This window comes from Photinus pyralis, unplaced genomic scaffold, assembly GCF_008802855.1.
Source record: "Photinus pyralis isolate 1611_PpyrPB1 unplaced genomic scaffold, Ppyr1.3 Ppyr1.4_LG1, whole genome shotgun sequence".
Lineage (NCBI taxonomy): Eukaryota > Metazoa > Arthropoda > Insecta > Coleoptera > Lampyridae > Photinus > Photinus pyralis.
In genome coordinates this window covers 58,703,872-58,729,905 of record NW_022170249.1, presented here as the reverse complement: position 1 = coordinate 58,729,905, position 26,034 = coordinate 58,703,872, and the positions used below count along the sequence as shown (strand labels likewise).

The 26,034-nt window shown below is 37.8% G+C and overlaps 5 protein-coding genes across 5 annotated transcripts; 2 read left to right on the top strand and 3 right to left on the bottom strand.

The window, feature by feature from the left end:
- Positions 1 to 4,178: 4,178 nt before the first annotated feature.
- Positions 4,179 to 6,559, top strand: LOC116164204 (collagenase 3-like). Its single transcript, XM_031478348.1, has one exon. The coding sequence runs from the start codon at positions 4,943 to 4,945 to the stop codon at positions 6,557 to 6,559; it is 1,617 nt and encodes a 538-aa protein (XP_031334208.1). The 5' UTR covers positions 4,179 to 4,942.
- On the bottom strand, positions 6,102 to 8,657 carry LOC116177333. The gene is made up of 2 exons (XM_031496286.1): positions 7,351 to 8,657; positions 6,102 to 7,297 (listed from the first exon to the last, which is right to left on the bottom strand). The coding sequence occupies exons 1-2, from the start codon at positions 7,469 to 7,471 to the stop codon at positions 6,630 to 6,632; spliced, it is 789 nt and encodes a 262-aa protein (XP_031352146.1). The 5' UTR covers positions 7,472 to 8,657; the 3' UTR covers positions 6,102 to 6,629.
- A 3,606-nt stretch (positions 8,658 to 12,263) lies between these two features.
- Positions 12,264 to 14,256, top strand: LOC116164185 (KRAB-A domain-containing protein 2-like). Its single transcript, XM_031478326.1, has one exon. The coding sequence runs from the start codon at positions 12,544 to 12,546 to the stop codon at positions 14,254 to 14,256; it is 1,713 nt and encodes a 570-aa protein (XP_031334186.1). The 5' UTR covers positions 12,264 to 12,543.
- A 405-nt stretch (positions 14,257 to 14,661) lies between these two features.
- LOC116164175 lies at positions 14,662 to 16,867 on the bottom strand. The gene is made up of 2 exons (XM_031478318.1): positions 16,404 to 16,867; positions 14,662 to 16,342 (listed from the first exon to the last, which is right to left on the bottom strand). Exons 1-2 carry the CDS (start codon positions 16,574 to 16,576, stop codon positions 14,662 to 14,664), a joined length of 1,854 nt encoding a protein of 617 aa, XP_031334178.1. The 5' UTR covers positions 16,577 to 16,867.
- A 7,608-nt stretch (positions 16,868 to 24,475) lies between these two features.
- On the bottom strand, positions 24,476 to 26,034 carry LOC116159915. The gene is made up of 2 exons (XM_031473011.1): positions 25,374 to 26,034; positions 24,476 to 25,317 (listed from the first exon to the last, which is right to left on the bottom strand). Exons 1-2 carry the CDS (start codon positions 25,566 to 25,568, stop codon positions 24,907 to 24,909), a joined length of 606 nt encoding a protein of 201 aa, XP_031328871.1. The 5' UTR covers positions 25,569 to 26,034; the 3' UTR covers positions 24,476 to 24,906.

Sequence of the window (26,034 nt, the reverse complement as noted above, 5' to 3'; positions counted from 1 at the left end):
TCCACTAATCGCAATGTTTCGGTTTCGCCTCTTTTAAGAGCCGCAAGCTTGCGTTTTATTTCGCTACGGGTTTTAGTTAATTTTCTTTTAATTGCCTGATCTTGCGCGTTCATCTTAACGGCCCGCATACAATCAACTAAACTGATTATCGATGAAAAGTGCTTCTAATAGCGGTCCAAAGGCGGTTCATATCGGCGCAAAAACGGTTCGTAGCAATCAAAAGCTGTTCAATAGCGGTCCAACATCGGTTCAAAGCTGTGTCCAAAACCGGTTGAAAACAGTTCGAAAGCGGTTCATAAGCGGTTCAGAGGCTGTCCAAAGGCGGTTCATAGCGGTCCAATATCGGTTCACAGCTGTCCAAAACCGGTTCAAAGCAGTTCTAAAGCGGTTCATAAGCGGTTCAGAGGCGGTCCAAAGGCGGTTCATAGCGGTCCAATATCGGTTCACAGCTGTCCAAACCGGTTCAAAGCAGTTCGAAAGCGGTTCATAAGCGGTTCAGAGGCGGTCCAACATCGGTTCAAAGCTGCCCACACCGGTTCAATGATGCTGTTCAACAGTAGTTCAAAGTTGCCCAAGTGCGATATAACAATCAAAACCTCGTCGATATCGGCCATAATCAAAGTCCTTTACAATACACATGAAATCGTGCTTATGCATCCAACACTTTGAACCCATTAATTTAAACTGCTCAAAGGTCATGTCACTACCAACATGCTCATCATATACATGTTTTAAATTTATATAGTCTTGTTTAAATAGAACAATAACGTTTACATTATCGCGTATTAACTGCTTAGGTATTTTGGAATATGTCTGACAAAGATAGAACGAGTCCACACCAGAATGTCGTCCTCTGCAGAAATAATCCCTAATTATATCTTGATTTAGACACGCAACATCGTCAAATATCATTATCGAATTTTTGCTAATCTCCTCTAGAGTTATTACGTCATCCTTATCACTATAAGCATTATACTTAATGCCTTTAATGGGTTTAAGTACTTGTTCCAGATATTTATACTTCGGCTGCTCTAACGACTTGGAGTATACATATACATTTTCAAACTTCAGACCATTCGCTGCTTCTAATAAACTTATCATCGCATTCGTTTTTCCGGATCCCGATGGTCCACAGATGACCGCTCTAATTGAAGCCGGAAATAATGAGCCGTGTTTCCCCGACACTTCCGATTCAGTATACAAATCATGATCCTCAACATGCAATTGCTGAGGTTGCTTCATAAACTTCATTATTACTCGATAGTTTGAGTTATACTGATCAGTTCATGGCCGATCGCCGAGTAGGAAAGGGGTTTATAAACAGCTTGATAAACAAATTGCCGGTGGAACTTCATATCCCCGGATATCAATACTGCGGACCGGGAACCAAACTACAGCAGCGTCTAGCTCGGGGTGATCAAGGAATAAATCAGTTGGACGCTGCATGCAAGCAACACGACATCGCATACAATCAATTCAAAGACGTTGAGAATCGTCATCGGGCCGATAAAGAACTTCAAATTCGAGCTTGGGATCGTGTAAAGGCAAAGGACGCTAGTTTTGGAGAGAAAGCAGCAGCATTAGCCGTAGCTGGAGCAATGAAGGCCAAAAGGAAGCTTGGCATGGGAGCAACACGACGTATCGCAAAGCGCGGGAAAAAGAAGAAGACTTGTTCGTTTAGAGGTGGAGTTTTAACGCCAATTCGAAATTCAATAAAAGGCCTATCATCATCGGAAAACTTGAATAAACTTATCAAAATAAGTTTGTTGGCCGCCAAGAGAGCGGTTAAAGCTGCAGGCGGTAAGCAAAGAGTGAGAGTGCCGCGAGTGATACCAATACCTAAAGTCGGAGGTTTTCTTCCGTTCCTAGTACCGCTCTTTGCCGGTCTTTCGGCTGCGGGCGCAATGGCCGGTGGAGCTAGCGGTATAGCTAAAGCAATTAACGATGCGTCGGCCGCGAAGAAGCAGCTGGAGGAAAATAAACGGCATAACATGGCAATGGAGGCCGCCTCGTTGGGCAAACAAGGCAGTTCGCTGTATCTTCAACCGCGTAAAACGGGATACGCCTTGTATTTAAAACCATATCCGACAAAAAACTTTTAAATTTGCCGCGAAAAGCATTAACGGACTCGGATCTTGTGAAGTATGCTAAAGACGTACCCTTCTTCAGAGGAGTGTTTATGCGTGATACATTACCGCGAAAACCTCATTTAAACGAGTGCGCTATCGTAAACCTGGATGATGCTAAAGGAAGAGGTACGCATTGGGTTGCTTTCAAGAAACGCGGCATGAAGGCAGTTTACTATGATAGCTTCGGCGACTTGACGCCACCAATAGAAATAGTTAAATATTTATCCGGATGCAACATCATATACAATTATACTAGGGAGCAAAATTATAATACGCTGATATGTGGACATTTATGTTTAAATTTTCTGTATAATAAATAATTGAACCTAGAGTTTGTTTACTTCATCAGTCATGTCTCAAACGTTCACCTTAACAGGTGCCGGCAACGTCCTCAGCACCTCATATTTTCCGCCGATCGAACTAGACCATAATTATCAATATGGATTAGGGTTGGTTGGCTTTTACGGCTGTAATTCTATACGCAATATATTTGAGGGAAACAACAAATTTTACTATGCAGCGGCCGATAGCATCTTCAAAGAGATTACCATTCCGAGTGGCGCGTATGAAATTGAAGAGATCAACAGGATTCTACAGCATCATATAAACGAACCAACCAATTCGATGGACTTTATGTTGAGACCTAATAATAATACGCTAAAATGCGAAATGAAAACCATACACGATATTGACTTTAGGAAATCGAACTCCATCGGTCGCATGCTCGGTTTCTCTCCTAAATTGTATAAAGGAGGTAGAACCCATGAATCTGATCCGGACGTGCAAATAATCAACGCTACTAATATACACGTCGAGTGTAATTTAACGGGTGGAGCATACAGAAACAGTGCGCTATCTCATACAATCTTTGAATTTGACGTACACGTTGAGCCGGGCTATAAGTTAATCAAGGAGCCGGCTACGATTATATATTTACCGGTACTCACGCATCAAATAGATAACATAACCTTGAGGTTAGTCGATCAAGACGGTCATTTAGTGGATTTCGGCGAAGAAAGAGTAACTATTCGATTGGAGCTGAAAAAATATGGGACTTAAAATTTTCTGTAAGCAAGGTTCTTCATTTAGTCATCCATCGTCAGCCATCGACGCAACAATTGCTAACGGCGCATTAACCGAAGACGACGTACAGTTTTTGCAATATCTCGGCTATACAGTACTAAGAAAAGATGGAAGAAGCATTAAAAAACCTATTCACGGGCGTAAAGTATGAAGACATGATCGTCGAATCCGATCGCAGAACATACCATCCTTATACGACAAACGCTTATGGTAACTCCGATGAGATCAATCTCGTCATACAGAAAGCGGATCTCATCACGGCCACCTACGATAGCGTTATATATTTAGAAGGAACGCTGAATCCGACTACCGCAAATAAAGCTTACGATTTCACCAACAACGCGCCGCTCTTTCTCTTCGACGAAATTAGATTTATTTTGGGCGACCAGGTGATAGAAACTGTTCGATTACCCGGAATAAACAGCACCATCAACGGCCTCAATGGCTACTGATTGCGTTCCAAACTAGGAAGCGAAATAACAAAGAAGCAGATGCGAGCGAGTTTAACCATTTAAGCATTTCCAATATAAAAGCAAACATTAACAACCGAAGATATCCGTATGAGCAGCAAAATCTGGTCTTTACCGATAACAAGTATGTGGATGCTTACGAAGAATATTTAAACTTTCGTAATCAATATTACGACTCGTCACAGGAGAGCTCCCTTCTTAGCTACAAAGAGTTCGAAAAGCAGCCTATCTTCATTATCAATTGCACCCGTCAAAACGAGAGCGTCCATAACGTGGTGATCGATTTGAAGCTGGAAGTTGAAGCATCATCTGCATTTGCAAATGAAACTATCGCTTACTGCGTTATTTTACATGATGCATTAATCGAGTATGAGCCGTTCACTGGCATCGTACGCAAAACTTAATTATAGTTCACGTAAAAGTGTAATTAAACTTTATATAAATGAAGAGTGTCAGCTTTGACGAATCAAAAAAATAAAATTTATATCTTGCGAGTTTGGTCCTATGCTCACAGAGAAGCAAGAAAGGGCCAGTGGGAAACTGTCGCATTAGATAGGTACCGCTTCAAATGTAAAATAGAACGCATTGCAGCTGTTTTGGAACCCATATTATGTAATCGTATTAAGATGTATCAATTGCAATAAAGTAAAAATGATTGAATTTGGTTGTTTTATTTAAAAAATTACTGAATTACATGAGTATTATAAATATAATAAACGTTAGATAAAGCGCAACAACAAAGTGATCGTACATGATAGTAGCAACATGCTTCTAATTTAGGTAGAGCTGGTTCTTCTTCCACCTCGGTGACATTTTGCGATAGAGTTTTTCGAATGAAATCGGCTTTTTCTTTTCCTTTAACGTATATTTGGTCTGATGATGATATTAACTGGCGAAGTATAATTGGAAACATGTAGGATGGCGTATGACCGTGCTCCCATTTAATTCCGTGATGGTTATGAATTAGCCAGGTAGCTTGACGTTGTAAATCGGTAGATAAGCTATTCCACGGAAATGGAGGCTTGAACATAAAATGAGCAACCTGCTTGCCATTATAAATTGCCAGTTCTTTTGGTATAAATACGTTTCTTGATGTTTTAAATCCTTGTACATCGATTACAGTCTGCACCATTCTGTCGTTGACAGAAGATTAAGTATTTATAGCCTAATTTTTAATTCATTTCAATATATATCCCCCCACTACCACATCCTTATTAGTCCTCCAAAAGAAACTTTTGAATCAGTATAGATTTTACAATCATGCAAGCTGCAGTTGTCGTACTGAGCTGGTTTTTCTGTATTAGTGCTAATGCTGCTGCTGCTGCGGATAATGTCGACGAGAGCGATACAATCAGTGAGCGTGAAATCGATATGGCATATAGTCATCTCACCAAATATGGATATATAAAGGAGCCTGGTGAAGGTGAATCAACTCAAGATAATCGTACAAATATCACCGTTAACGCTTTAAAGAAATTTCAAGAACTCTATAAACTACCTAGTGATGGCAGATTAAATGCCGAAACATTACAACTCATGTCTCGACCTAGATGCGGAAATATTGATGACCCAGCAGCGTATATGACTCATCGGTATAAATGGACAAAACAGACTTTGATTTACTATATTTCCAATATGCATGACCTGCACATTTTACAGATGACGGATAAAGCATTTCAAGTTTGGGCGAACCACACAAATTTGAAATTCAAATATAGCTCAAGGAACCCAGACATATTAATATCATTTCATACCCGAAAGCATGAGTTCGCTTCACCACCATATCCGCAATGTGCATTCGAGTTTGATGGATTGGGCAATGTATTAGCCCATGCATACTTTCCCTCCAGAGATCAGAATGTTGTTGAAATGCATATAGATTGGGAAGAACGCTGGCATGTAGCAGATGCAAATGCACCTCCTCCCGGTTATTCTAGTTATTTCCAAGTTGTATTACATGAAATAGGCCATACTCTCGGATTACACCATTCGAGCGATGAAAATGCACTCATGTTTCCTTATTACAATTATTCAAATATGAACACGCTACATGAGGATGATATAGCCGGAATCCGAGCACTATATTCTATTGATGCTGCTGCTGCTGCCACCCCTTCACCAGAGAATAAAACTTATCATCTTTCAACGCGTATTAAGACAACTACACCTACTCTCAAGACTACTCGCAAGACCATTAAACCACCTGACCTGTGTACCATTCAAATCGAACACTTTTTGATTCTAAACAAACGACTTTATATGTTTTATGAACATTGGGTTTGGATATCGGCGTTAAACAGCAGCAAAGTGGAACCTGCCAAGAATCTGCTTGAGTGGTTAACGTTTCTTCCGGCATCTTTTAAACGTTTGGAAGCGGTATATCAAAAGCCTAACGGCAATGCTGTCTTCTTTAGTGGCGGTCGCATATACATAGTGCAATTCCCTAGTCTGCAACTGCTACCAGGATGGCCTCAGCCTTATAGCCACTTCACAATTCCCAACAGCCATAAAGTGAATGCTGCAGTTAACACCTATACCGGACGCACGCTTATTTATCATGGTACAAATGAACTGCTAGATTTGGATGATTGTAGTAATCGACCTAAAAATCGCTTAATATATGCGGAAACCTTTCCAGATATTCCGGTTAAGATAACTTCTATATTTAAATACATGGATGGATACCTATACTTTATCACCGGAAATAAATTTCATAAATATAGTGAATATACAGGTCGTGTAATTCACTCAGGCGACATTGATCTATCCTTATTCAATATTCATTGTGCTAATAAAGGCGTATTGGAGCAATTATATAATGTATTAGCTAAACTTTTAAAGTTTGATAAACAAATTGAATTGTATATGCGGCATTAGGTGGATAATAAGTTGTTGTGTATCGATACGTATGAATAAATAAAAAGCATTTTTTACGCTATAAAATTATTTATTTTAACATGCTAATTTTACTAACAACCGTATTTATAAATTTTCGAGGGTGAATGTTTACAATTTCTGTTAGAAGAGTAAAGTCTTGCAAATTATCATACTTTTCCTTCCAACTGCATAGCGATGTTAAGAATTTGAGATTTTGGCATATGATTTTCGCTCTGGATAAAATGCTCTCTTCGCTAGTAACACCTTCGGTATGTAGAATTTTTGCCAACTCACGCGTAAAGTCATCATAAAGACAATACATCGCATAGTGATTGACGACATTCAGTTTTTGAGTAATCACTTCGGAAGCGTTAAATATCATATCGACTGCTTGCTTGGAAAATAGTATAGATTTATCTGATTCGCTTATTCGAATACATCTAACGCCTTCTTCTTCTTCCGCTTCAAGTATTATTATTTTGGACTGGGTAAAAATTTCATGCTTGCTCCTTCTTTTAGGCGTACACTGCACCATATGTTTAATTAAGTGTTCCGTTTTAAAATTGAATATTTCTTTCCATTCGCAACTCTCAAATTGTAAATACTGGTCTTCATAATGCGGAGGACATGATATTTGCACGATGGAATCGAAAAAGTACTCGTCCAGTGTAACGCCAACTTCGAGAATAATGCCTCCGTCTAAGAATAGCGACCATGCGGATATTAAGGTTTCCTTTCCTATAAACATACATCTTTTGCTTCCACCATAATCAGCGTTATTCAATACATACCTTGCTCCTCTTTCGAGGATTCATTCACCGATAATTTATCTACCGAAAGCGATGACTTTGCATCATCATCATCTTCGCTACCCCATGAATCTTGCGATTCTTGTTGTATTTGTGCACTCATCTCGATATAAATCGATTTCTTACTTTCTTATTGCTTTTATACCTTCTCTTAAAACTACTTTGGAGGGGGTTAAAAGAAATCCATCATGCGCAGTGTATCTTAAAGGTATAGGTATAAAACTGAGAACGAGGTAATGCTAAAAATCATTGCGTTAAATCCTCATATCGAACTCTAATGGATCGAATACTTGCCAACATCGCTCAGCGAGAGGCTCAAAAGGAGTCTAATTATATTCGAACCAAGAGCGAATTGTTAAGTTTAAGTGTAGAGGAATTATTGAAAATATGGATCAAGATCCCCAACGTATTGCAAAGAGACTGTGAATTACGTAATCGAATACGATGTAAGAAACATTGGAACCAGCCGTGGCAGCGCACTCACATCGATGGACCCGCTCCGCTAATGATTTATTGTAATGATTGTATTTCGTCAAAGCATATTCGAAAACCAATGTCATATTAGAATGTAATATTAGAATAATGCGTCTAAAAATAAAGCATAAAGAAGATAAGCTCATTTCCTTTCTAGTTAGCAATATGAAAAATTATTTTTCGCACACGATTTAAGCGTCTTATCATAGCTGCTATAAATAAACACTATTGCGAGATTGCAGCTTCCCATCCTAATTATAATAACAAACAACTAAATTTCGCGCGCTGTTACTAAAACCTACGTCGCAGGTAGGGTTAGCTGCGCCAACCATTATTGATGATCCTGTGAAATATTTCTTCTACTACCTCTACAGCGATCCACCATTACCTATTATTAAAGGTTAATACGCCTATAATAATCTTGCGCGCTTTCTCAATATAGAAATGTAAAGCGCGCCTATTTATAAATGTTATCACTGCAAGCGAGATTGCAGTTTCCTCTTTCAATTACGCGCTTTTTCTAAAAACATAATAGGAGTAGCTCCCGCTCCTACGAAATAGCTTATACGGCCTAGGGGTATCTCCCGCTCCTACTGCTACCCTCTACGCCCCTGCAATCGCGCTCCCCCCCACATTCTAACAATACTTGAACTGCTAAACGTTCATAGCTCAAAGCCTCGCCTAGCTCAGATGGTTAAGGCGGCAGATTCGTAATTCACGTATCGACGGTTCAAATCCTCGACGCAGCCTTTTTTTCAGACAAATATTTCACAAGCTATGACGCGTTTCCTGGTCCAGAAACACCGGAAGCAAAACACGCAAAATGTGACGTCACAAAATGGCCGACTCACGCGCTCCCATTGGCTCACACCTCACCACGTGACCACAATACTCGATTCTCATTGGCGTGACGTCACTTCCTGGTCTAGAAGTCCCTTTGCTCATCTACTGGTATTCCTTATACTTTTCAAATGCCTCACTTTTGTGTTTGAGGAAATAAACAACAGTGAAATGTGAATAATGATCAATAAAGGTAATGAAATACCTGTTTCCTGTGTGTGCGACTGGATTCAACGGTCCACATACGTCACTGGGCACACACTCGAGCAACTTCTTCGCTTTTCTCTCCGGCTCCAAGGTTTTGAAAGGATTTCTTGTTTGTTTCCCTTGCAGACACACTTCGCAGACCTTCGAAGCTGGGTAAGTCGAAGAATGACCCATTCTTCGGTGCCACAAATCTTGATCAATTCCCGTCACATTTGCCTCACATAAATTCGGTGAAAGCAAATTTAGAAAATATAGATTACCCTCCAATTTTCCTCTAGCCAGAACCCGATCCTTTCTACTCCTTATTAACACCTGGTTCTTTTCAAAAACGATCCCCATGCCTTTGGACTCTACTTTCTCTACCGAAAGCAGATTATGTGTAAGATTCTTGCATACTAGTACATTTTCTAACCTTACTTTTACGCCGTCTTCCGTTTCTACATGCAGCGTTCCCTCTGTGTTGGCTTGCACACTTTCGCCTTTCTTTGCCACATTGATATTACGTTGTACTTGTCGCTTTTCTGTCATGAACTGTTCAAATTCTTCAGTAACTAGATGATTTGTACAACCTGAATCCACCACGAATCGTAAAATCCTGTTGGTTTCTTTTCCATGGTTTTCACTCGACATGCAAGTTATAAAAGCCACTTCATCGTCGTTTTCCGTCACATTAGCTTTCTTTCCTTGGTTGTTCTTGGGACATTCGGATTTCTTGTGCCCTTGGACACCACAACCGTAGCACTTGTAGGGAAACTTCTCCGAAAACTTGCTTGGGGGAAACTTTGAAGGAAATTTCTTTTTCTTGCCGCTGTGACTCATGAAACTGCTCGAACTACCTTCGGCTGACTCTCCCTCGATCTGCTTGAATTTCAGCTCTTCGCTCAGCAACTTACTTTTTACAAAGTCAAGAGTTACTTTGCAGTTTTCTTGCGAGAACAGTATGTCGATGGCTGTGACAACACTTTGATATTGTGGCTTTGTGATTGACGCTAGCAGTTGTGAAATGATTTCCAATTCGTCCATTTTACCAACTGCATTTTTCAGCTCAGTCACTGTTTTTTCGAACTCCACAATGTAGTTACCCAGTGAGTCGGTTCCACTAAACTTCATGTTCCGCAGCTTCCTCTGTAGTTGCACTTGAGAAGCCACACCGGTCTTGAGATACGTATGGTTCAGAGTGTCTACGATCTCTTTAGCTGTGGTCTTAGCTTTGATCATCTCGAGAACGTTGTCGGCTAAACAATTTACAATCAGGTTTCGTGCCTTTATATCCTGCTTAACGAACTTCGCACGTTCTTCCACATCGGTAGGTGCTTCGTTGTTTAAGGTATCAAGAACCCCGTGATGTTCTAATAGCAGCCTCATTCTGAACTCCCAATTTGAATATCCCTGTCCGTCGAAGGGTTTAATGCCGATGGGCATGATGTTCTGAGACGCCATTTTCAACACACGCGAATGTAGGACACACGTTTTAATTTACCACTTTAATACAACTCTATCACGACTAATTCACCAAAACTACAGTTAACGAGACTGGTCATTCAGGCGAAAATAACGTAACACCGAGTTTTCTCATTAAAGTATAATTGCAAATGCAACCAAAACATATCAAAACGTACAGTACAATGAACTGCTCTACTTCCATACAAAGCGCATAACATTAACAATGGAAAAATGCATTGCCACGCCACCTATTATAAACAAAGTTTTTCGTCGACCTCTCGATAACAATATAAATTACTCCTTAGTGACGAGTACAATGATGAAGCTTATTAATCGTTAGCAACCACTTATACATAACAACCATTTTATTAAAGGGAAATGACAATTATATAACAATTCACTTTCGGCAACAGCTAAGAACTTCCATCCACCTAACCATTTTAATCTCGGTTTTAATGTAGTGAGATCAGCAGCCAGTATGGTCGCCAAACGATCTCAGCAAAGCATATCCTGATGTATGTATGTGTAGCTCCTCGGATAAGGTATTGTTAAGGTATTCAGTTACTTATTTATCTTCAACATTGAGTACGTCGACCACAGGGATGAACATTTCCATATCTTTCACTGTTAATACACGTACCTACTTTAGTACAGTTGCAAAAGAATTAATTACATTCTAATTTCACATACCTTTTCAAGGTAAAATGTCAACGTGACATTTTCGGAAATATCTCTTTTCAAATTCATTCTATTCCATCAATTGCCGAACTGATCGAAACCGTTCCAATAAGTTTCTTTTGATTTGAGTGGATATAATGTTAAAATCGTCTCCGCAGCAGAGCAAGCAACATAATCTTCCACTGCGATTACGAGGACTGACGGTACAGCATAAAACAACACATTACTATAGCAACGACAATAGCTGTAATTTAGTGAAAAATCGTCGGATCTCATAATTTCGTTTGTAATTTCTTGTAGTTGAATTTAAAATTACCTACCCCAGTGAAGTCGACGAAAAAACGTTGTATGCAATTCATGTATAAATCGGCGGTTATTGGTTCGTTCGAATTTAGTCCACTCGCTGCGCTCGTGGACTAAACATCTCACTCACCAATAAAACGCCTCATTTATACACTCATTGCATAAATAACTATAAATGGTAATATATTACAGGGGCGCAATAAGGCGGAATTGTACTTCAATACTATTTGGGTGTGGTGGAGGTCAAGTTGAGTCATCTCGATATTTAGTTTTTCTTTATTTTTCTCTTAGTGTTTGTAGTTGTGTTGTCATCACTTTTTTTTCAGAAGATGTAGGGTCAAGGCGCCAGTTATGGCCACTTTTAGCAACTGCATATGAAAAATAATTTGTATATGAGCCAAAAATGAGATAATGTTTGCACAAAAATCAGAAATAATAACGCAGATAGATGATAAACAAATTTGGATGCTTACATAGCAAAATATTTTGCATATATATTCTTAAAAAAATATTGAACATAAAACTTTAATTTTCGCCACTTATGGCCACAGGAACCACAGTTACGGCATATACCAACCTTGAGTTACGGCCACCTTTTTACCTAGTTATAGCCAGTGGCCAAACCATGTTTTCTGGTTATAACCACCTGAAAAATAAGTTGTTTTAGTAAAAAAAAGTAGTGAAATGCGCACATGTTTGGTGTATTTATTTCCTTAATGTATTTTATTATGTAAATCAAATTATTAATAACAGCTAAGTATATATATGTCGCAGCCGTTTAATGAAATTGGACATTTCATGAAAAGTCTAGACACTTCATGAAATGCAGCCAGATAGTGAAATAAAATGATATTTCACCAAGTGACTAATTATTTTAGACAGTTCATGAAACGCAACTTCCTTTCTGCCTCATGCTGAAACAAACTCCAACCCAAACAGTATGAGTCATTTCCTTTTATTTTACATCGGCAGTTCTTAGATAGCGGTCGTTGTGCGAACAGTCTTTAAATACTTTTACATCTGACATACCTTGTGAAAATGTCACAGAAGAACGATTCAAATGTTAGTGTGCGCAAGAACTTATTTTATGAAAAGGTGTTAAATTATTACAATGATAAACCAAATAAAAAACCGTTCACAAAAGATATCATTAAGTCAATGATTAACGAAATCCAAATAGCTAAAAGTAAAACGTAAGTACAGTAACATGCTATTACCTACTCTATCTTAATGTTGTTTTTTTATAGCGGACGAAAAGAAAGGAGAGAATACTTTTTATTAAGCACGTACGATGTAATGACTGTGGGAAATAACTCATATCTAATTAAGCAACATGGCGCGGAAGATAAAATAGAATATGTGGTTGCATATGAGGAGCTATATGAAAAACTGGACGATGTTCATACCAACAAAACTGGTCATGGGGGACGAATTAAAATGGAAGCTGCTTTACGTATGAAATACAGTATTCCTCGTCCAGCAATTGAATTATTTATCTCATGCTGTGAACCATGCAATGAAAAAAAGCAAGGAAGGAAAAAAATAGTTGTGCGGCCAATCGTTTCGAAAGACTTTAATGAACGGGGCCAGGTAGACTTAATTGATTTCCAGTCAATGCCTGATAGTAAATTCAAATGGATTATGAACTATCAGGACCATTCCACAAAATTCATCTTTCTGCGAGCATTAGAATCTAAGAGAGCCGAAGAAGTTGCTAAAGAACTCTTAAGTATTTTTCTGTTAATCGGGGCCCCGAAGATCCTTCAGAGCGATAATGGTCGCGAATTTGTTAACCGCATAATCACCGACTTGAAAACAATGTGGCCAGAGTGTCTACTGGTACATGGGCGCCCAAGACATCCACAAAGCCAAGGGAGCATTGAAAGGGCCAATAAAGATGTAGAAGATATGATACGCGCTTGGATGCACGACAATAATTCTAAGAAATGGTCCATTGGTTTACAGTTTCTTCAATGGCAAAAAAATATTTCTTTCCATAGAACCATTGGACGTTCACCATACAAGGCTCTGTTAGGAAGTGACCCAAAACTTGGCCTTACTTCTAGTAACATTCCATTGTCATTGGCAAAGACTATAGAAACCGAAGAAGAATTACAAGAGATTTTGAATGATCGACCGGCAGAAGCAGAGGAACTACTTAATTGTGAAAATGTTAGTGAAAATGTGGACAATGATGGCGAAAATGAGGAAAATGATATTGAAAATAACGAAAATTACACTGACAATATCGAGACGGATGTTCTTAGTGCGTGCGTAACGGACACCGTTGTTCATCATAATCCGAGTTGTCAACTCGATAGGTGTTGTATTTGTGAAGAAGAACTAAATTCAGAAAATAAAGTGCGGTGTGACAAATGTCAACAGAATGTTCATCCCAATTGCATATCAGCTTCTTGTAGCAAAGAAGACGCTGATACACAATTATGTCAGTTATGTTTTACTTCAAGTAACATTCTTAGAGAAAGACAAGCTACTAGAACTAAAACTGAAGAAGCTGCAAAAAAAATGCTCAACAGTTCCACGAAAAAGTTACCTAAACTAAAGAAAGGCGATTGTGTGTTGTTAAGCACACCCAAGGTAGATCGAGGACCTGGAGATCCGCTAAACTTAATATGCATCATCATGGACCAAAAAAACGGCGTTAATCAATTAGCTTGTCAGCATGGAATGTTAAAGGGTTGGTTTGGACCAGAATGTTTATCACTAGCAGGTGCAGCGTTCCTTTCCATACATGCTATTAACACAACTAGATACTTGTCAATCAGAGAAGCTGTAATGATGACAAGCGGCGGTCAAGGATTTGTTAAATGCATGTGCAAACCAGGAAGAAAACAATGCAACAGCGCAAGGTGTATTTGCATGAAAAATAAATCGATGTGTACTTCTAGGTGCCACCAAAGTTTGCCATGTTCAAACAAATAAAGATTTACATTTTTGATAACTGATGTGTTCTTTCACGAATCATGGAAATCAAAAACACCACAAGTCACGAAACACCAATTTTTCAGGAGAGAGGAAAAACTATTTTTATCTCGTAATTCCCAATGGAACAATCTTATATTCACATAACATCATGGATACATCGAACCTAGCAAGCTACCAGAGGCTAGTTTTACTAGACATCCATTTGCACCCTTTTAGAGGGGGTTGAATTTTGCAGACTTAGAGGATATTTGATTTCCAGAGCAAAAAAATTTCAGAAATAAACATTTAATGCGTACTATAAGAATATATATAATATTAACATAAAAACAAAATAAAATTTATTCTGAAAAGTATGATATATCCTCACACAAAACGCAAGCGATACAAAAAATGTCACGTTTTTCACAGATATTCTGTATCCGAGTCACTTTCAGCGTCCTCTGGATTTGTACCCCCTTCAAATACGCGAGTAAAGTACTGCTGTCCTTCCTCAGAAAGGTACTGAATCAACAGCTTCAAATTGGCTATCTTCTTTTCTTTTACAGGAATGGGTTCATCATACATTGGGCGAGTGGGCATAGAAATCTTGGTGTTCGGTTTCATTATTCTGAAGTTTGTAAAAAGTATGCCACTCATCGCCGTACTTACTGCGATTTCATTAATGTGGGAGATGGAGTATTTGATTATTTTTGCTTCTGAAATAAGGAATTTTTCCTTTGAAGCATTCGTAATGTTTTTTTTGAAGATATTGGTAAAATGTTTTTTAAAGTCAAAAATCATTGTTCTATTTACCTCAACAACTTCAAATTTACAATCTTCTCTGACTATCTCGTACCAGCGTTGGGGTATCTCCACTTTCCCTTGCTTTCGTTTCTGGACTTCTATTTTCGCGAAATCTCTATCGTTGGGCAAGTAACTGTGTCCTCTTATTGGGTATCGTTGCTCAATGTAATCAAATCTTCCTGTCTTGATTAATGAGAAAAAAAACTCCACCAATGTATGATTTTTGTTCTGTCCCGTGCAACCGTCGGAGAAAACGTATAACTTTCTAACTGCCACAGGAACATAGTTGTCAATGTAATGTTTTAGCATGCTAGTAACTTCGGAACATCCTTTTTTTGCTACAGTCTCATCATACATGTACATAACTTGCTTGTCATCTGACATCCCATGAACTCCGAAGTTATACACCCAGAGTTGTCTTAAATAAAATTCGTCGGAAACGTTAGTCACTGGTACGGGGAGATTTTGTTCATAGTCAAATGTTATCATTTCAGTATCGTCATTGTTTTTTGCAAGCGTTGTGCAACGTTTTATTTCATTGTAGAACGTCTTACCCTTCACCTTATGTACTTTCAGTTGAGCCTGAAGTTTTTCCCTAATCGTGACGTTTTTTTCAGTTTGAATCTTCACATTCAGTTGCTCACATTCCCTGCATTTATCTACTTGCGGCCTACCAAACCCGTAGTTAAAGTGGTCACGAAAATATTTTAGGAAGGTACGGTAAGATGCTACTCCATGTATTTTATCTGCGGAAACCTTTTTTGATGTGAGTGTTCTATGTGCTTCTGAGTCATGTTTTTGTAGAAACAGCTCATACATTTTTGTAATAGATAGTGTACTAGCGAGGTACCTTCGTTTTTTGTTACTGGCAGCGTAATGCGATACACGATAAGGGAAACTGCGAATATGTTGGTCAATCAACATTAGAACTTGAGATGACACCTGATTTGGACGAGTATTATGTTTACCTCGCTGCTCCTGTGATACTAGCCCACTATTCACAAGCCGTGCTAGTCTTTTAACCCTGTCAGGTTTTATTCCATGTAAACTACAAAAAGCCTGAGTACATACTGGAGTTTCCTCGTTTCCTATTTTAATTTTATAGGTATAGGAAGCACACCTAGTGCTTGAGGGAGTTTCTTTTCGTGGCCTACGTTTTTTGATCGCATGAGCACTTATAAGTCCTTGTAGGTACGTGTCCTGAGCTATCTTATTTCCATCAGAACCAAGTTTATTAAACTGGTCCAAAATATGTTGCTTGGAGTCGGCACTGAATTTTGAAAAACACAGGCGTTTGCAGCTACAATAATGAACACCGTGTTTGCCGAATTTGTTCTTAGTGAGATTATAAAAACACTTACCTACAACTGTCTCCAGTAGATCTTGCAGGCACCAGACGTCCTTTCCAGTTAACATGTGCTTTCCCTTCAGCTTTTAGTCTCTTTATTTTATTACGTTTCCATTCTTTTTCATGCCGTCGCTTTTTTACATTGATTTCTGTTTCACTGTGACCCGAATCATTTGATTCTGACATTATACAACACAAAACAACGTGTCACTAATCGTACGTCGATAGTAGGTAATTAACTACAATATTAAAAATTTCAATCAGCTGTGAGTTGGAGGTGGACAACCACGCACGGTCATGCGCATGGAATACAAAAACCCACTTAGTCGTTAGACTTAGGGAAGTTTTGCTTTCCACGTATATTTTATACTCAAATAAGTTCGCTAAAGGCGATGACTAGGAGGGTGTTTGTGTTCCACATCGTGCAAAATGTGATTTAGAATGGATGTTACGCAAAAACTTAATTTCACCAAAATGGCGACTTAGTGGATTTTTGATCTCCCTTATTCAATTATTTGTACATTATTATATGTAATCGACATTTCAGCATGAGGCAGAAAAGAAGTTGCGTTTCATGAAGTGACTAAAATAATTAGTCACTTGGTGAAATATCATTTTATTTCACTATCTGGCTGCATTTCATGAAGTGTCTAGACTTTTCATGAAATGTCCAATTTCATTAAACGGCTGCGACATATATACACATAAATTTATTTTTTTTCCGATACATTTACTGGTGCTTGGAAAACGGTCTTTAATATCCTACCATCTTCTACTAATTGCGGCTCAGGTAATTTCCCAAGAATGTCAGCTATATTGATAATGGACACATCATTTTCAATGTAAGTAAAACTGGTTTTTGGTTTCATCCAAACTCTTCAAGCATTGGATCTCAAATTCATTGTTTGGTAAAGTTCTCAGGATTGTGGCAACATACCTATAAAGTATGGATGCCCTTTTGCCAATCGCTTTAAACGATCCCAAAATAAAGTTACCCTGCCTTTAAACCGTCACAGGACAAAAGCTCTGGGGAATCTTGATCTTCGTTTTCCGGAAAATCGATGTCATCGATGCTGTTGCCACTTTCGACCCATTCTTCTTCTTCTGAGCTTGTATCACTACTAGCGACTTTCTTAACAGACTTTTTTGCAGCTAGTTCTTGTTTCGCTTTACTCTTTTGTTCTCGTTCTAATTTACGCTTTTCTTTGATCTGTTGCTTTTCATTTTTATCTTTTTCTTTCAGTTCATGATATTCCAACCATCTGTCTGAAGTAATAACGCTTGGAGTGTATTCCTTTTTTCGTTTTCCTAGGACTGGCTTCTTATTAGGCCATGGAACAATGTCGTCAAATATAGTGGCCAAGGTTCGTTTGGGTACTAGTCGTATACATGAAGTTGATGGTGTTGAACTATCAGCAACATCCTGAAAAGGTTCGGGTATTATAATGTCAGAACCCGGAGATTCACATTGCAATTCCTTCAATGGAGTTCTGTGAAGTTCGTCTTCTACTAAATGAGGACTTTTGGGTACAGGGGATTTCAAATTCTCTTTTTCCGATTCTACTTTATGTTCAGCTTCGTTTGCCACTTTCAGCCAAAAATCAAATAATAATGTCGCCGTTTGGTCTCCATCCCAGTCATAACTTTTGGCTTTCGCCTCTTTGAATTCAAGTAGCAGGGTTGGTTCAATTCTTGTTTCAATAAATTTAAGGTGTTCTCTTACTTCATCCACATTAACTTCTTTTGGGATCTCCCGAACAATAATTTTTGAGAAGTCTACGTTATTTACATTAAATGGCTGCAGTCCTGTGGCTTTAAATCCAGATACTATTGTTTTAACCATTCCATAACCGTTTATAAGCTGTGACAAAATTGTTGGAACGTCAACTTTAGTGACTTCTCTTCCAATCATGGTCGATTCTCCATTTTCTTAAAGTTTTCTGCCACATCTTCTTCAGAGGTCCAAATACAGCCACATCTAGTGGTTGCAGTATATGGGTTGAATTGGGATACAGCGCGACTAAGATTAAATGATTTTCCCTGCAAAACCGGCTCAATTCAATGGTTAAGTGCGAACGATGACCGTCAATGAATATTATGACTGGTAACGGAATGGATTCTTCTTTCAAGAAAGGAACGAAAACATTAGCGATGTACTCAAAGAAGCTCTCCGAAGTCATCCAACCATTCTCCGTCTTTCCTATGCCCCAGCCAGTTGGGGCTGCTGGAGCTATTGATGCGGGTATTCGTTCGTATTTGTATAATGTTAGTGGCGGAGCAAATTGGCCCATTGCATTAACCGAAAACAGAGTCGTTATATTTTCTTTATCGGAATTACTGGATTCATTATATACGTGTTGTCCTCTTGGTCTTATAATAAGCCCTCCTTTAGGTGCCAAAAAGAAACAGGTCTCGTCCATGTTAAATACTCTCTTCGGGTCATTAAATATGCCCATATGTTCTTCCAAAAGAGTTGATATTTCGGAAAACCAGTTCCTTATTTTAGTTTCAGTAACAGTGCCCCTGGCTTTATTTACATATTCTGCTTGTTTTTGAGAAAGAACTGGATGTCTGCTTAGAAAGGAGTAATACCATTTCTTTCCTGGCTTGTTGTCTGTAAAAGGTGTTCGTAATTGGGAAGCATCCACTAGTTTCTTAACAGAAGTAAGCAATCCTTCTTTATCAATAGGAAACCCCATTTTGGCACAATTTAGTAACCAGCTCACTAATAAGTTTTCGTTGTCTTTGCCCAATACAGAATCAGGCCCACAATGACGTGGCGATTCTTCAGGACACTTGCCCGTTAATTTGTTTCGCAGAGTTGTACGGGGTACTTGAAATTCTCTACTCGCTCGTAGTACAGGCATCCCGCCCCTAATTGCTTGAAGAGCCTGGCCCACTTTATTGGGGGAATACAAAAATCTTTTAGATTTAGGTTTGTTCGATTGCTTCTTAATTTTCTTATTGGAAACCATATTATCTGAAATTATCGATAGGTCATATTTTCTGCACCCTACGCCCCATAGAAATAAGCATCAACCAATAAAACAAGGGTGGCCATAAATAGATTCCCATGTATCCCCTTATGGCCATGCAGTGGCCAAAACTAGAGATAAATTAAATCGATTATGGCCACCCACATTATCAGTAAGTGTTTGATAAATTTTCATAAGTCACACTATTAAATACTTAAAACTGCAGCATCATCTTAATGATCTATTCATATATTTATCTTAAATAACACCTAGTGTAGCAGAAAATAAAAGATTTAAAAAAAGTTATTCTTACCAAATTCTTTAAGAAATGTGCACACCACCTACACTTTTATGACAGATCCGCCATTAAAACTTTCACTAGCGACTGAGGCCATCTATGCTGCTGTTACATAATTAGTACAACTAGGACACTGCTATGAAACCTAAATGGTTCGAATAATCGCTCACAAGACCTTAATACATCAGATACAACTTTAAGGTGGCCATAACCTGTGTAGTGGCCATAACTGGCGCCCTGACCCTAGCCGTTCTTTTTTTTTCATAATTTAGGGCCCCCTTATATGACTGTAATATACCATCAAAATTACTAAAATGAATAAAGTAAACAAAAGAAACTCACCATATTTTCCTAATAAGGTTACATCACTAAAAAGGAACCAAACCGTTTGCAAATGAATTACAAATTTGATTTTCTATTTTTCCAGATAGTTTAATGTGTAGTGTTGCCACAACTTATGTATATTATCTTCGTTATTTTCCTGGTAAGATAAAATGTGAACTTTCTTTCATAAAAAGTGAAGCAAACTTATATAGGTAAGCTTACAGATACAAGTGACCGACCAAGTGATATATAAGTTTCCTAGAAACAATAATAATAATAATAATAATAAATTGTCTTTTAGTGGATAGTGTATAAAACATAATAGAAGGCAAAAAAAAGACATAATTTTGACACAATCCAATGGGGCGCAGTTCAGATGGGGTACATGACCACACATCTGCTCTTCCACTTAACCCCTCCAATTTAATTAACTACCCAGTAAGGAGCTAACGTTTCTGAAATGTTACATAAAGTGTCATTTTTGCATTGATGATGCGATTATGGTTACGCAGTTTCAGACATGTTATTATTTTACATTTAAACTCGCACGCAGGCAACACCGAAACGATTCCCAGTAGTAAGCTCATAATATGTCCGTTGCGAAAATAAATGCAACATGGAAACATTTATTGGTCACGTGCCCATCGAGACATCCATGTGAGTAGGTACAGCCACCTTGGGTACAGTAAACACGTTCTATTTTACTTTTGCGTTGTGCACCAAACGCGCCATTTTTCTGTTTACGTTTTACTTTACCTGCTTATTTTTTTTCTAGTTTAGCAAATATAGCCCCAGTGAACAGTGAAGCTAGAAGCGCATGAATTAATTATTGTGAATTATTAAATAGAGGTGAAATAATAGTATAAAAATAGGTGAGTAGTTTTGCAGAATATATAACCTCAAAATAAACATTTCAGTCAATAGATTTTTATTAAGCATGTGGAAAGCTCATTCCACATGAAACATACACACGCATAAATTATTGTTTTGTCCTAGTGTTAGTAGGTACCGATGAATTTTTCTTTTGTACTTGTAGCATCTGTGACCTGTGACAAGGTCAAGCCACATTTTGTACATTTATCCGTCGTTGTCGAAACAGCACCAGAAAGCTACAGCAAAGAAACCGTCACCTGCTCCTATTTCACAATGGCAGCGGTAAGTACGAGACAATTATTCATATCTATTAAGATGCTAGCTGTCGTCGTCTAATATCCTGAGCCTGCACGGTGATGGACAGGGTTTGATTTTCTGGCGATACAGAATTTTTTAAATTTCATATACTATCTCGCCTAGACTAACATTAATTGTTGATGTAGGATGTCACCCAGTATTTGTAGTACTACTAGACAATAGTGATGGCCTAGTGAAAATATGACAATTATTTCATTCAATATGAACTGTTTCAATTACGCCTTGAGAATCATTTGCCAATCAATTGGTGCAGCCGGCAACTGAGCTGGCTGAAACTCGTTTATTATCCCTCTCTTGTTTTGGGCCCTCAACAGGCATGCGCCCAATTACAGAGTGACCCGCACAATGCTATTTAGAGGTGCCTCTGCAGAAGGTCTTAAGATGGTCTATACTACTCCGGTATTTACCTTACGAATTAGGAAAACTGCAGAAAAACCTAATTCGGAGTAGCCGGTAGAATGCTCGGAACTGGTCTAAGGTAATTTCCATCTCCGCCACAGATGAAAAATTCGCCTCAACCCAGGTTCGAACACCCGACCTTCGGATTTATAACCCAATGCTCTACCACTGAGCCATAAATCCGATTAAGATTTTAAGAAGCTTACTGTAGTTTAAAAAAATCAAGGGTGTTTTTGAAAAGTTCAAAAAACTTTTTTGCATACTAGGAACAAGATACGTACATATATTATTAAGAAAAGTTGTTCAAAATGAAAAATTGAGCAAACATGCAAAATTTCAAAATCTTAAGCTTTCTTTAACATTTTGTTATCTCTCTAACTGGATTTTTTTAAAGAAAAAAATATCAAAGTGTTCCTAGGGGCTTCAAATTTGCTACACAGTCATTAGATTCTATTTTGAACAGTTTCATTAAGTAACATTTTTTGGATTTCCTAAAAAAAATCCAGTTAAAAAATAAAATCATCCGTAAATCACAGTAGGCTTAGGACTTTCATTTTTAACAACTTTTCTTGATAACCTTATTTCAACCACTTATTTCAGAAAAGCACAAAAAAAGGATTTGCATATGTTAACTAAGCGACACTATCGTAGAGTGTTAAGAAATAATATAAACTTGCAAGAAAAATCAGCCTTTCTTAGTATTCAACAAAAAAGAATAGGTACTCGATTTAAGAGCTCCACACCTGCCACAAACCACCTCACACTTACCTAGTACATCTGTTCAAAATCTACAAGATTTTGCAGTTGACAAATGACAATAATGTCACTATCGAAACGGTCATGGAACATGATACATACTCCCAACTTCATGAGAAATGTGAAGCTTTGGTAGAGGAAACGGCATTAACTAATTCCACGCAAGAATTTAATAAACCAATATAATAATATACTGCGAGCGAACCCTGACACAATCAAGATGGCCATGGAAAATCAAATGATGAACATGAAGCTAATAGAAAGATCATCAAAATGCACAAAAGATCCAAACCCATTAGCAAGTGCCATGACTTTGATGAATAAAAAATTCCCACTATCTATAGACAAAGCAAGGGCAAAGAAATACGGAATCCCCAAGAGATTTCTCCCTGCAGCAAGAGAAGAAGAGAGTTCAGGTGATAAACATAAACACAATAGAATACTATGCAAAAAGGAGGCGGTGGAATGGTGGGTAAATGAAAGCACAGTACCAAGTGAGAAAACAATTGAAGTAATAAATGTATTATATAAGCAGTCGAGAAAAGATGTAGAAGAGTTCTACAAAATAAACTGGGAGAGAGCCTACATACAATGGGGAACTCCAATAATCGAAAGGAGACTAGTTCCCACAAATATAATATATCCAAAAATGCAGTGGATGAATTACTGAACATCCTGAAACCTGTGGTACCCACACTGCCTAAGCACTACAAAACTCTTTTAAAAACACCAAAACCAGATATTTTTCACTACAAAGATGTAAAACCTGGCAGGTATGTACACTACGGCATTGAGAATGGAATTATTACAATGCTTTCTAAAATAAAAATTAATCGTGTCGATACTTGTGTGAAATTAAATATTTGCATTGATGGATTGCCTATAACCAAAAGCTCAAGGGCACAGTTTTGGTCAATCATAGTGTGTATAGTAAACATACAATGCAAAGACCCATTTGCAGTTGGCATTTATTATGGAGAGCAGAAGCCTGAAAATGTTAACGACTTCATGGAAGATTTTACTACAGAAATGTTGAATTTACAAAATGTAGGATTTTCATATAATAATTTTAACTATAAAGTTTTGATTAATGCCATTATCTGCGATAGTCCTGCAAAATCTTTCTTACTTCAAATAAAGGGGCATAATGCTTACTCCAGTTGTACAAAATGCTGTGTTGAAGGAGATTACATTGACAACAGGATGACTTTTCTGGAGACTAATGCTGCCTTAAGAACTGACATCAAATTTCGTCAACGAGTTTATGATGATTATCATAAGGGAACATCCTGTCTGGAAAAATTAAATGTTGGTCTAGTTAGTCAAGTTGTTCTAGACTATGTGCATTTGGTATGCATTGGAGTTATGAAAAAACTGTTGAAGTTGTTAGTACATGGATGTGAGATTAAAAGAATTTCAAATTCATGAAATAAATAAAAACATATCAAAAGTGAGATGTTTCATACCTACTGAATTTTCAAGATTACCTAGAGGAATTGATGAGATTGATTATTGGAAGGCAACTGAATGCAGATTGTTTCTGCTTTATATAGGGCCAGCTGTCTTATATGGAAATAGAAGAAAACGTGTATATAAACACTTTATGGCTCTGCATATGGCAATGAGAATTCTATGTTGTCAACATCTGTGCATTTCGCACAACTCATATGCTAGAGACCTTCTGTTATATTTCGTGACTAATTACGGTGAAATTTACTCTATGAAGCATATTACCCACAATGTACATAATCTTATACACTTACCTAATGATGTATGTACTGAAGTTTGGATGTTTGGACAATATTAGTTCTTTTCCATACGAAAATTATTTGCACAAATTAAAAATGATGTTGAAGTGTTCGCCTAAACCATTGGAGCAAATATCCAACCGATTATATGAAAGGAGCATACATTTATTTCAATCATCTTCTGATCAAAAAAAGAAAATAGACAAAGAAACCAGGCTTGCCTCCGGAGTTTCAATAATTTGTGACAACAGCAATGATTGCGTTTTCGTTCATGGAAAAATCATGTTTATTGATAAAATAATTGAAAGGAACCATCCTATAAAGGCTTCAGGTTGGAGTTTGATTGAATATAATGGATGGAGTACATATAAAGATTTTTTCCTACTACCTCTTTAGAAAATATCATTTCTCGCCCCGTTTTGAGGGTCGAAAGCTGCACTTTTCCTCCCTAAGGGAGGAAAAAAGTTTTTCCTCCCTCAACTCCATATAACGTACCTAAGCTTATAAGTAAACAAAATACCCTTCAATTACAACTAACTTTATTTAATGTACTTGTTATTCTCAGTGCTAGTAGAAGAACCGAAATTAAAGGTGCAATTACTAACATTGTTGAAAGTAATGTTACCAGAAAAAGGTGAGGAAGATTGATTAACATTGAAACCTGTACTTTCAATGTTTGTAGAGTTCATTTGATGTTCTCCAGAAACCTTTGTGGAGGGCATTCCGCATATAATTTGGTTAGAAACTTTACTTTTTTTACGATTGATTCTTCTAAATAGCCCTCGGCTACGTTGGTAGAGCGCCATCCTCCGTGTCTCTTTAAACTCAATAAATCTCCTCCAGCATCAACCAACAAAGACGCGGAGGTGCGCCGAAAACTATGCCCAGTGTAACCTTCTGCATCTGGTAGCTCGAGGTACTTGCAATTTTATATGGTATTTTGGCAATTGTATTTTTCCCTATGACTTGGATGGTGCGCTTCCCTTTTATGTAATTAACAAAAAATCTTGTATGTTCAGTTTTAACAGAGCGTAATGAAACATATTTTCTATAAATTCCATGTACACTTGTTCCATTAATGGTTTCGTTAGTGATTACAAATGTTCTTTGCATTTTTGTTTTGCTATCGGGTATTTTCACAACTAATATGTCTCCATTATCCCGAATATCATGCAATGTCAATTTAATTAGCTCATCGCAACGGCAAGCTCCGGAAAGTCCAATAATTAAAGCAACCTACGAACAAAATATAGCGCTCATAATGTATCAAATTCAAATCATCTCATAATTACCTTCATTTGCAAGTAATAGTCATCGGCCGCCTCCGAAAGAAATCTGTTTAGGTCATTCCTACAGAAAATTTTAGCTTTCTTTGGTTTATACCCATTTCCTTGACGTTTAAGCAAAGCTATGACTTTTGCATACTTAATGTCAACGTTGTCGTTTATAAGTAATGTGGTACGTAACATTGAATATTTACTCCACATCGTCGATGGTTTAAGCGTTTTAGAATGATTACCTCTTCAGCAATTTTCTTGACTTTTCTCCCCATTATCCAATTTTTGAAAGCATTATATTCTTTTTCGTATCTGTCCCTAGATTTTGCAGGCAGTAGATCAAGCGATGCCTGATTAGCTTCTTCTAAAATGTCTGAGGGAATATTTTCCTCTAAATCACTTTCTATTTCCATATTTTCTGATGAAAAATTACAGAAACGACCAGTACACAAACTACTGTTTATACCGCTACCATGGCAACATAACTTCACCATGGATACATCCTAAATTGTTTAGTGTAACTAGATGGCAAGCAGTCATCTTACCGTAAAAATCTTTGCTAAATTAAAGTTGAGGTAGTAGAAAAAATCATATGTATAACTCTGGAGGAAAGTACATATCCCTCCCTTGTGTGATTACTGCCCTCCGCTTCGCGTCGGGCATTAAACTTCACACG

What these genes read in the sequence shown, in the direction of transcription:
- LOC116164204 (XM_031478348.1), top strand. Translation starts at nt 4,943, where the DNA reads ATGCAAGCTGCAGTTGTCGTACTGAGCTGGTTTTTCTGTATTAGTGCT.
- LOC116177333 (XM_031496286.1), bottom strand. Translation starts at nt 7,471, where the DNA reads ATGAGTGCACAAATACAACAAGAATCGCAAGATTCATGGGGTAGCGAA. An exon ending in ATCCTCGAAAGAGGAGCAAG is followed by an intron (nt 7,298 to 7,350) that starts GTATGTATTGAA and finishes GTATGTTTATAG; the next exon opens with GAAAGGAAACCTTAATATCC.
- LOC116164185 (XM_031478326.1), top strand. Translation starts at nt 12,544, where the DNA reads ATGTTGTTTTTTTATAGCGGACGAAAAGAAAGGAGAGAATACTTTTTA.
- LOC116164175 (XM_031478318.1), bottom strand. Translation starts at nt 16,576, where the DNA reads ATGTCAGAATCAAATGATTCGGGTCACAGTGAAACAGAAATCAATGTA. An exon ending in TCTACTGGAGACAGTTGTAG is followed by an intron (nt 16,343 to 16,403) that starts GTAAGTGTTTTT and finishes TCATTATTGTAG; the next exon opens with CTGCAAACGCCTGTGTTTTT.
- LOC116159915 (XM_031473011.1), bottom strand. Translation starts at nt 25,568, where the DNA reads ATGTGGAGTAAATATTCAATGTTACGTACCACATTACTTATAAACGAC. An exon ending in ACTATTACTTGCAAATGAAG is followed by an intron (nt 25,318 to 25,373) that starts GTAATTATGAGA and finishes TTTTGTTCGTAG; the next exon opens with GTTGCTTTAATTATTGGACT.